The sequence below is a fragment of the Cotesia typhae genome, unplaced genomic scaffold, assembly GCF_013202065.1.
Source record: "Cotesia typhae breed Kobodo isofemale line unplaced genomic scaffold, CoteBio_Ctyphae contig_35, whole genome shotgun sequence".
NCBI classification, from domain to species: Eukaryota; Metazoa; Arthropoda; class Insecta; order Hymenoptera; family Braconidae; genus Cotesia; species Cotesia typhae.
In genome coordinates, this window is record NW_027423743.1 from 122,391 (window position 1) to 134,944 (window position 12,554).

General features: G+C 34.8%; 1 protein-coding gene across 1 annotated transcript; it reads left to right on the top strand.

Moving 5' to 3' along the window:
- Positions 1-140: 140 nt before the first annotated feature.
- On the top strand, positions 141-3,194 carry LOC141526552 (uncharacterized). The gene is made up of 2 exons (XM_074241586.1): positions 141-928; positions 1,211-3,194. The coding sequence occupies exons 1-2, from the start codon at positions 141-143 to the stop codon at positions 3,192-3,194; spliced, it is 2,772 nt and encodes a 923-aa protein (XP_074097687.1).
- The last annotated feature ends 9,360 nt before the right edge of the window (positions 3,195-12,554 follow it).

Genomic DNA, 12,554 nt, shown 5'->3' on the forward strand with positions numbered 1-12,554 from the left:
TAGTTGACATGTATGCTAAGATTGAAACTGAAAGGCTCAATTGGATTCGTAATAATCAAACAAAACTTAGGAGTGAGGAATATATCCACCTAAAAGACGCTATGGTAAAAAGAGATGGACATTTTTCATAACTTGGTAGAATGGTTGTATTGCCGTCTTCGTTCACTGGTGGACCCCGCTACATGCATGAACGAACTCAAGACGCTATGACGTACGTACGACATTTCGGACGTCCAGATTTATTCATTACATTCACTTGCAATCCTAAATGGTCAGAAATTGAAGATCTTTTGAGACAAGGACAAAAATATTATGATCGACACGATATCATTGCGAGGGTATTTTGTTTGAAAGTTAAACACATGATGAATCTTCTGACAAAAGGTTGTATCTTTGGCAATGTAAGGTGTAACATGTATACTGTGGAATGGCAGAAGCGTGGACTTCCACATGTTCATATTCTTCTTTGGTTGGAAGAAAAAATAAGACTTGACTCTATTGACGAAGTTATAAGAGCTGAATTACCTGACCCTGATCAGGATCAAACACTTCATGAAATTATTAAATCAACAATGATTCATGGCCCGTGTGGAGTTTTCAATTTCAGTTCACCTTGCATGCTGGCTGGTGTTTGCACTAAACGATACCCAAGGCCTTTCTTAAAAGAAACTCAAACAGGTGAAGATGGATATCCTAAGTATCGAAGGCGGTCTCCGGAAGACGGTGGAATAGAAATAAAAATTAATGGAAATGATATTGATAATCGATGGGTGGTACCATTTAATCCTGTTTTGTCACGTACTTTCAAAGCTCATATCAATGTTGAGTATTGCAATTCAGTTAAATCTATCAGATACATCTGCAAGTACGTAAATAAGGGTTCTGATCAGGCAGCGTTTACCGTTGAAAATTTAGATGAGGTTTCTAGGTATGAAGCAGGACGATACATAAGCAGTTCTGAATCAGTCTGACGTATTTTCGGTTTTCACATTCATGAGAGATATCCTTCTGTTGTTCATCTTGCTGTTCATCTAGACAATGGTCAAAGAGTTTATTTCACAGAAGAGAACATTGTTAATAAAATCGCGAATCCAAAGAAAACAACGCTTATAGGTTTTTTCGATCTCTGTAAAGTAGATGGTTTTGCGCGAACTCTTTTGTATAGTGAAATTACAGATTATTACGTTTAGAGAAACAATGAATTTATTAGGAGGAAAAAAGGAAAAGTGGTGACAGGTTTTCCAGAAATTAAAAAAGATCATGTGTTGGGTAGAGTGTATACTGTCCATCCCGGTAATGCTGAATGCATCTATTTACGCCTTCTCCTACATGAGATTCGTGGTCCTACTTCATTCAATGATTTAAAAACTGTAGAAGGGGTAGAGCATCCGACTTTTCAAGCAACTTGCAGAGTACTTGGATTATTGGAAGACGATATTAACTGGGATCGTACTTTAGAGGAAGCTTCTATTTTTGATTCTCCTTATAAAATTAGAGAGTTATTCGCGATTATGTTGGTTTTTTGTCAAGTGGGAGATCCGATAAAATTATGGACAAAGTACCGGGAAAGTTTGGCAGAAGATATCAAAAGACAAATGGAAAGAGAGAGTCGAGATGTTGAACTGATCGTTGATATCGTGTACAACCAGTGTCTTATCCTTCTTGAAAATATTATTACATCAATGTCAGGTAAGTCATTGTTAGAATTTGGGCTTCCAGAACCATTAAGAGAGCAAAGCAACGTTATTAACAACCGTCAGTACATAAATGAATTGGCTTATGATGTTTCTCAGTTGATCGAAGCAGTTTCTGTAGGGGTTTCGAAATTAAATGACGATCAGAAACAAGTTTATGATGAAGTCTTGAACAGTATTGATTCTAATTCAGGGAAGTTGTTTTTTCTTGATGCTCCTGGTGGAACTGGGAAAACTTTCTTGATCAATCTTCTGCTTGCTAAAATTAGGAGTAGAAAAAATATTGCTGTTGCTGTTGCTTCGTCAGGGATTGCAGCTACGTTAATTTATGGAGGCAAGACGGCGCACTCAGCTTTTAAACTACCTCTCAACTTGAATTATTCCGATAATCCCATTTGTAATATCTCAAAGCAAAGTGACATGGCGCATGTACTCAGAGAAACAAAAATTATAGGGTGGGATGAGTGTACTATGGCCCACAAGAAAGGTATTGAGGCTCTTAATCAGACACTTCAAGACATTAGAGAGAATAATCGACTTATGGGTGGGTTGACTATTCTTTTAGCTGGTGACTTCAGACAAACTTTACCTGTTGTACGACGAGGGACACGTGCAGATGAAATTAAAGCCTGCCTAAAATCTTCAATTTTATGGCCTAATATAAAAGTCCTATCGTTGAAAGTTAATATGAGGGTATGTCTTCAAAATGACTTGAGAGCGAAAGAGTTTTCAGAATTATTAATTGACATAGGTAACGGAAATCTCCCAAAAGAAGAAAGAAAAATAACCATTCCAAGTAACCTTTGTGAAACTGTGGGAGAGTTGATTACTTTGATTGATAGAATATACCCGAATATTCAACGTGATGCATTAGATAGTTTATCATGGTTAAAAGAAAGAGCTATTCTGACTCCAATAAATGAATCAGCTGATAGGATTAATACCTTACTGATAGAACAACAAACAACTGAACATATGAAGTATGAGTCTGTGGATACAGTCATAGAAGTAGAGGAAACTGTTTATTATCCTGTTGAATTTCTGCATACACTTAACCCGCCAGGCATACCACCTCATATTCATCATCTAAAGATTGGTACACCGATAATGTTGTTGCGTAACTTGAATCCTCCCAAATTGTGTAATGGCACCAGACTACAGGTAAAAACTCTGCGGAAAAATTTAATTGAAGCGACCATTTTTGCAGGAAAGTATGAGGGAGAAAATGTATTCATTCCAAGAATACCTTTGATTCCATCAGATTATCATTTTAAATTTAAGCGTTTGCAGTTTCCAGTTAGAGTTTGCTTCGCGATGACTATTAATAAAGCTCAAGGGCAGAGTTTAAAATTAGCTGGTGTAGAGTTACAAAGTGACTGTTTTTCCCATGGTCAATTTTATTTAGCATGTTCAAGAGTAAGTTCCTCTGAAAATCTCATCATTCTTCAACCAGAGAAGCGAACGAAGAATGTTGTATATAAAGAAGTTTTAAACATGTAAGTACATTATTTTAGATTTTATATATTTTTAACAATTATTATAAGTAATCATATGATAATAATATGTTCTTAAATGGTATAATTGAAAGAAATAAATTAATGTGATAAAAAATAAAAATTTCGTTGATATTTATAAAAATTGCCATACATAAAAAATAAAGAACATCAAAGTGAAATTTATTAAAAAATATAACTCAATGGGTTTAAAAAAATAAAAAAAAAATATAATATATATTTATTTTCATGTTGGTAATTTTTACATGGTTTAGGCCTACTGGGGACCCGCCATGTAAAATAATAGGAACGCATCTTACTACACGGTACCTCATGGGTGATGCGGAAATCTATGTAATGACAGATTTAATGACTAACTGACCCATTGATTGATTGATTGATTATTAATAATAAAATACTTTCAGTGGTTGATATATATTTTCCAATAGTTGTTTCTCCTGAGCAGCGGTAACATCAACAGGTTTCATTTTGATGGTACTATGTTTGGTGTTGTTGTATGTATTCACCAAGTCATCATGTACATCAGTCCACTTGTAGCTGCTGCGAGCTGTAAACTCTCGCCACATTTTAGTCTTGAGTGTTCTATTGAAACGTTCACATATGGATGTTTTGAGATTGCTGAATGTTGAATACAGATTTATCTTGTGCTGCTTCATCAGATCTTTAAATTCTTTGTTGTAAAACTCTTTACCCAGATCAACATGGAGATTCTTAGGAACACGACCTTGCTGGAGTACAGACTTCATAGCACTAGTGACATCTCCACCACTTTTTGATTTAATTGGAACTGCCCAGGCATATTTAGAAAATATGTCTATGATTGTAAGCAGATACTTGTATCCTTTATTGACTGTTGCCTATGGAATCATCTCAACCAAGTCGGCTTGCCAAGTCTCATCGAGACCTCGGATATCAACATGACGACGTTTATAGTTCCTGCGAGCTGGTTTGTGAAGCTCTTCAGCTATCACCACCTTTTTCTCTTCCATTGAAATTATTAACGAGATATTTGATATTATTTTGATGAGAGGAAAGTACGGCTTTAACTTCCTCAATAGCTGTCTGCAAATTTCTCACAGCAGCTTTCAGTATTACTATTTCAGAGTGTAAATGTGAAATAATCTCTTTCTGTTCACTGTCTATACTTTTATTCAGTTCAGACATCTGTCTCAGTACAAACTGCACTGTCGCCGCATCATGTTCATTTGAAGGATTACCGAGATTGCACAGCCTTTTATTCTCAATGTTATAGTTACCATCAGAAGTTACATTGAAACCTCTACCAGCAGGGCCTCGTTGACCTGACTTATCATTGTCCAGTGGACGTCCAAATATATCGATGCTCATGGTTATGAACACTTTGACTGTCAGCGTGCGAATGATTTAATTTTTCAGAAGCTTTTAATATATAACTCCAGCCTCCCTAAGCTCTTCAATAATTGATATGATTTCATTCATGTGACTTGAATTTCCAGCAGCTTGAGATGCCATAAGTAGTCGCAAACGATCAACTAGTTCATTTGGATCATCCCAGTAAACATAGTCCATTGGTAATCTCTGTTTTCTTGCAATCATATATTTTGGTAAACCTTGACCGAACTTGGTGATAAAATCAGCAATGTATTTATTGAACTTGATTGTTGTATCTTCATAAATGGTACGATGTGGATCATAATTTTTCCTATGAGCGTTGGTATGTTGAATTATGTCTAAGTACTTTTTCTTATCATCTGGGGTGATGAGTGCATCCTCTGGTGATTTTCTAAATAATAATTCCAACAATCCAGGAGTTATTGGATAATTTTTTTCTTTGACAGTTATTGTATCATTTGCAAATGAAATAGGTGAATCACCCATATGCATTTCACCACGTTTTCTGCGTACACCATATCTCAAATCATTATCTTTATGTTTTTTACTTAAAGGTTGTAGATAATTAGTGAGAAGAGGATTTCTACGAGCTGGAGTACTTGTTGATGGTGGTGGCTGAGTAATAGCAAGTGCTGTATTATCAAATAAACTTTCATCATCTGTTATTAAACTGTTGTATACTTCTGGATCATCATACAAAGATTTTTCAACCTCTTGTTTTTGAACCTGTGGTTTTTCTTCTTTTTTAATATTTTCCCCTTTCAACTTTGAAGATTCAACTATACTCTGGAGTGGTGTCACAATAGGCTTGAATATTTCCTCCATAGCTTTCTCAGCTGTATCTTTACCCAACTTCAACATCTTGTGCTTCCGTCGGATGGCATCACTGGCTTGAGATATCTGATGCAGAATATCTTTCTGCTTTGATATTTCTTCAGGCTTCATGTTGACAGCATGTATGACTATCACACTCTAAAGTACCTCAATTTATACTAATGAAGCAGTCGAATCCTTTGCGATACCTACCACTGTTCAATTCACTGTCTTTATCTATTACCACATACTCATATTTATTCCAACATGCCGAGCATAAATCTCTGAATGAGTTGTATGACATATCTGTATTGACATGATCATTATAAATATACTTCAGATTCATTTCGTCTTGACGGAATAGCACGGGAAGTTTGTGTTATCTCTAATCAGATGCTTAGGTATTCGTGTATAAGTTTGACAGAGATAAAAGCTGTCTACATCCTTGTGTCGACCCATGCAGAAGAAAGCCTTGATGTGATCCTATTTTTCACAAGCCACATCATCAAATATCATCAGGGAGTTAGGTTTAGCATCTTCACGCTTGATTACAGCTTCATGTTCACTGAATGTAAAGAATCCAATTCCATCAATCTGTTTAAGCAGCGTCTCCAGGAACTGATACTTTGGTTGGTTAAGAGACTTTGAGTAAAGACATATATTCTCAAACCTCGAACCGTTTGGATGTACAATAAGAGACAGTAGAGCGTTGGTCTTTCCACAGTTTGATGGTCCGCAAAACACTGCACGGATACTGTTGGGAAGTAAAGCACCGTGTCGTTTGAGTTTCACACCGGTTCCTTGAACAATTTGATCAAAATTGATAACTGGCAACTGAGCTCTTGGTTTGTTGTCCATGACTGCTGATTGTATTCTGAGCTCAAGAGGTATATATACCGGCTTATATAGATAAGCGAGTCAGTCTTCGATGTGATATGTCTGAGAGCAGACGTGGTAAAGGTTTGTTCAACAACATAATCAATAAGCTCCCACTTGAACTCCATATCCCTGGGTACCAGTACTGCGGTCCAGGTACAAAGTTAGCTAAGAGGTTAGCTCGAGGTGATCCAGGTATAAATCCTCTGGATGCTGCGTGTAAGGAACACGATATAGTTTACTCTAAGAATCGTGAAAATTTGGAAGCCCGTCACGAGGCTGATAAAATTCTTGCTGAGAAAGCGTGGCAACGATTTCAAGCGAGGGACGCTACTATTGGTGAAAAAGCTGCTGCTTGGAGTGTAAATAAAATCATGAAGTTAAAAAGACGTTTCGGTATGGGTCTTAAAAAAGAAAAACCTATTCCTAAGCGTAAGACAATTAAAAGAAAAACAATGAAGCGTAAGATAAATAAACGCAAAGTAGTCAAAAGAAAGACTTCCATGAAAAAGGATGTTGCTCTAAGACAGATTGTAGATGGAGCTAAAAAGTCTATGCAACCTGGTGGAGATCCGGTTAAAACAGCCCTTGAAGGTGCCCGCAAGGCTGTCAAGAAATCTGGTGGAAAGAAAAACATTCGATTGCCTCGTATTCTACCAGTTCCATCAAAGATTGGTGGAGTACTTCCTTTCTTGATTCCCCTGTTCGCAGGGTTATCAGCAGTTGGTGCTCTGACAGGTGGAGCTGCAGGTGTTGCAAAAGCTGTGAACGATGCAAGCGCAGCTAAAAATCAACTTGTTGAAAAGAAACGTCACAACTTGAAGATGGAGGAAATAGCTGTAGGTAGAGGATTATACCTCAAACCTTACCGAAGTGGTATGGGGCTCTATCTGAAACCATACCCAGAAGGAGCTGGCTGCAAGAAGTCAAAAAACCAGTAGAGCTACCACATCGAGCACTGACTAACATCGATTTATTAAAGTATGCCAAGCTATTTAAAATTCCAAATTTTCGTAGAATTTTCATGAGAAATGATTTACCAAAATCTGGACCAAAGATAAATGAATCAGCTATAATAAATTTAGATGATAAACTTGGACCTGGAACTCACTGGGTTGCATACAAGAAGAATCATGATCAAGTAATTTATTTTGACAGTTTTGGCAATCTACAACCCCCACAAGACTTGATGAAATATCTCGATGTAGATAGCGTAAAGTACAATCATAAAAGATATCAAGACTTTGATACAATCATATGTGGACATTTGTGCTTAAAATTCCTGGCTGGACAACTATAAATTGAAGTGACTCGGGAATACAAGCATCAGTCATGGCAGAGTCATTCACCTTGACACTATCTGGAAACTCCTCCATACTGGAGGCAAATTATTTTCCACCTTTTGAGTTATCATCAACAAAAATTATGTACTTGGACTCGTTAAGCTCCTAACATTTAATTCAATACCAAATATTGATGTTAGTGCTAATAAATTTTGTTTCATCAAAAAGATCCAAGAGAAGTACAATCAAAAGATTTCAAGAAATAACTATACCTACAGGGAGTTATGAAATCAAAGATATTCAAACTTATATAAACAAGACATTACCAGAACTGAGTTTCACTTTAAAAGCAAACAACAATGAGTTGAAAAGTGAAATAAGAGGTGATCAATATATAAATTTTGAACCTGAAGATTCCATTGGATCATTACTTGGATTTACCAATCGGGTTCTTGAACCTAACATAACTCATAAATCTGATTTACCAGTGAAAATATTAAAAATCAATGCTCTGAGAATCGAGTGCAATATAACTACTGGATCGTACATCAATGGTGAGAAGAATCATACAATCCATGAATTTTTTCCAAGGGTTCCAACAGGATATAAAATAGTGGTGTCAACAAACATCATTTACCTGCCAGTCGCTGTACGAGCAATACACAACTTGAGACTACGCATTGTTGACCAAGACGGGAGAATAGCAAATTTCCGTGGCGAGACGATAACGATAAGACTGCATATAAAAAGTCTGTAATGGGTATCGTATACGAGACAAAGACCGGTAGTGGGTATAAAAGGATTGCAGCATGCCCAAAGATTATCAGTCATCATCAAGCTCTGAAAGTGTTAACACATCAGAACAGAGAGTTCCTAAAAAGTCTAGGACTAAAATTACGTGGAAAATTCATAAGATAAAAATAAATTTTTGTTGTCTAGCTTGCGTTATACCATGGCGGAAATCTTAGATATAAAAAAATCGATTATTTTTGATGAGTCTATCGCACACTGTGAAGCTCATTCACACCTACCATATGCATCATCAACGTTCAACAACAATGATGAAATTAGGATTGCTGTTCAGCATCAAGATCTATGCTTGCTCCCAAGCAAGAGTACTTTACATTTTTACGGAAGAATGAGGAAAGCTGATGGTACTGCTGTGAGTGCTACTACAAAGATGATCAACATGGCTGTCTGTCATATGTTTGACGAAATACGTTATGAGTTGAATGGCGTAGAAATTGACAGATGTAAGAATGTTGGCATTACCAGTGTTATGAAAGGATACGCTTCTCTGAGTCCAGGACAACAAAATATTCTGGAAAATGTTGGGTGGATTGTTAATGAAGATAACAACAAGTTGACCAATGCTAACGGCTACTTTGATGTCTCAGTACCGCTGAGTTTTATCCTCGGATTTGCTGAAGATTATCAACGAATTATCATGAATGCCAAGCATGAATTAGTACTGATCAGATCAAATACTGATCAAAATGCTTATGTTGTTACTGTTGAGAATGAAAATATTACACTTGCGATTCAAAAAATTGAGTGGATTGTACCGTATATAACAATGTCTGACAAGCAAAAAATCGAGGTGTTGAATTACATAAACTCCGATCCAGCTATCCCAATCAGTTTCCGGACTTGGGAATTGTATGAGTATCCACTGCTACCAGCTACCAACAAGCATATTTGGATAATCAAAACAACAAATCAGCTTGAGAAACCTCGTTTTGTTATCCTTGGATTCCAAACAGCAAGAAAGAATCAATCGAATCAAAACGCAAGCGAGTTTGATCACTGCAGCATAAGAGACATTAAGCTGTTCTTGAACTCTCAGAGTTATCCATATGGAAATTTGAACCTCAACATTGTGCATAATCAGTATGCCTTGATGTATGATATGTACACAAATTTTCAAAGTGCTTACTATGGAAAAGAAGCTGAACCGCTATTGGCTAAAAAAAATTTTCTGAATAAAGCACCTCTGTATATAATTGACTGTTCCAAACAGAACGAGTCAATCAAGTCTGGACCTGTGGATATACGTCTGGAGTTTGAATCATCAGTACAGTTTCCAAATCAAACTGCTGCTTACTGCTTGATAATTCACGATCGAATAATTGAGTACAATCCCATCAGCAGCACTGTGAGAAAACTTACATAATGGTACAGTTTGATCCCAGACCCACCATACATTATTATCGAATACAACAAATAAATAAAATTATTGATCCTGTACTAATCAATAAACTTAATGTAATTGAAAATAGTAAATAAAGAAAAACTTTTTTATAATTTTCGGTTTTTAATTATAAACCTTACTATAATAAATACGAAATATATTAGTAACATTACATAGATTTAAACTTTTTCATTAATTGCACAGTTGGTATAGATGGTGTGTAAATGAATTTAAATTTATTGTATGATGTACCGATGTAATACAAATAAATCTTTTCACCATTATTGATAATATCCTTCATCTTTGCAAGTAGATGCGGCTTATTCAAAAACTTCTGGTTGCATGCAGCAGGGAGAAACGTTGAACAAGTGTTGTCCAAGCCTATTTCAACGTTGAATCCAAATTGTGTTCTAACTATTCTGATGTTTGTGATCTCATAATTATGCCGAGTTTCCAATTTATGCATTCGCCTGAATGGTAGACGGCACCCGTACATCCTGGTGATGATAGCAGATTCCAGCAGCGGGTAGCAGCTTCCAGGGTAGCAGAGTCACTACCGTATTTTACTATGGTACTTCACAATATTTCACTGTAAACTCGTACTTCACACTGTAAACTTGTACTTCACTGTTGTGAAGTACGCTTTCAGCGAGCTGCTTTTATAGCCAGAGGATACTACGCAGTTACCCATCACTCTTCTACCTCAAAAACGGTTTATGACATCATCTACTGCGCAGTTAGAAGTAAAACAAAGAAAACTGCGCAGTTTCGCGACCTTGAACAGGTTCAAACCTGTCCGATGACGTCATCTTCTACGCAGCAGAAATAGAACAAAGAGAACTACATAACCTTGAACAGACTCAAACCTGTCTGATGATGTCATCTACTACGCAGTTCATAACTCTACCGTATAGTTTGAATAACCAATCAAATTATTATTAATTAATCAAGAAAAATAATTAACCAATAAGATTATCGAGTGGTGGGGGTAAAATCCAGAGATCGGGTTATAAAAGGTTGAATTGATTGTAAGAGTCATCATTCAGTCACTCTTCGTTGTCAAGAGCAGTAAAAATGGAGATCATTCTAGACGTTCAAGGATTCAGAGGAGCTGATAATCGCTTCATTGTTAAGGAGTTGGCCTCAATAACAATTCAACATGATATTGTTAATATTGAAGAGTTGTCATACACACTATTTCAACCGCCATATCACTGGAAGGTGTTACCAGTCAACTATCAACGTCTGAATACCTGGCTGATCCGAAATTATCATGAAATCGGTTGGAATGCTGGAACAACTTCATATTACAAGCTCAAACAAGTTCTCAATTATTTAACTTGTAATAAAAAAATTATTTATGTCAAAGGTATCGAGAAAAAGTTATGGGTTCAAAATTTAATTGATTGTAATAATAAAATTGTAATCGATCTCGATAATTTCAAATGTCTCTCTCTAAAAAGTATGAAAATTTGTAACAATCATTTTTGTAATTATCATGATTGTTTATCTGATTTATGTGCCTTGGAAAATGTAAAAAATTTAAAAGATTGGTTTGTAAGCTCTCAATAAATCTAAAATAAATGAATTATAATTGTTATTATTATATCCAATCACATTTAATTTAAAATAGAATTAATAATTGTTAGTCGTCAACTTCAAATACTTTTACAACACCGCTGTTGGTAGTAATACCTCATCTATAGATAATTTTAATATATTTAATTTGAATATATTCAAATCATTTTACAATCCTGTTACTAATACACATAGACGGTAGATGTATTTTATTATGAAAACCAATTTTTATATTCATTATTATTATTTTCCAACATTTTTTATATTTGTTTGAATTAAATAGTTGTATGTTATTTTATATAACCATTTGAAAATAAGTATTGATTTTTTTAAAAATATATCGATATAAGATTTTTCACTTCAACTAAGGATGGTGCTTCAGTCGCATATTAGTTTTTTAAAAATACATTGATATAAGATTTTTCAATTCAACTAAAGATGGTGCTTCAGTCGCATATTAGTTTTTTAATCATACATTGATATAAGATTTTTCAATTCAACTAAAGATGGTGCTTCAATCACATATCAGTTTATTAAAATGATAATTTAAAAATAAAAATTATTATTATTATATTTTTACATCTAAAATTAATCAACAAGATTTTATAACTAATTAATTTTTAAATCAATAAAATAGTTATAATTTCAAATAGCTATTAGTTGAATCATCCTCTAGAAATGGTGGATATCTGATTGTATAACTGACCGTATAACTAACCATGAAAATTCTCGCGAATCAAAATGTATCAAAATATATATTATTCTACACATCATTTTTTTAATGTGTTAATTAAAATAATCTTCAATCAATATTTGTTGATAATATTAAATTAATTTTTATAATAAAGATCTAATTATTAAGGTATAATTAGAAAATTTTTGAATATTTTTGAACTAGCTGCTTTTACACGCCAAATGTACCCCTAAAGCAGAATTTTCGATGATTAAATTTTAATTGAAAAAATTGATGAATTTTGATGAAATTTTGGATTTGGGTATAATGAAAAATAATTATTATATTTATCCAATAATTTACATAATAACGTTTATCAACGTTTTTTGTTAACATCAAAAAATGTCAACTTGTCAGCTGTGTACAGTGTGTATCCAATGAAAGAACCAATCAGCATCATGCGTTTTCAGTCTGATAGCTGTAATTGGTGGATTGAAGACCCTTTGACTCTATAGGAAGAAAGAACTTTCTAGGAAGATAGAGAGATCTGTGGGGGTGAGT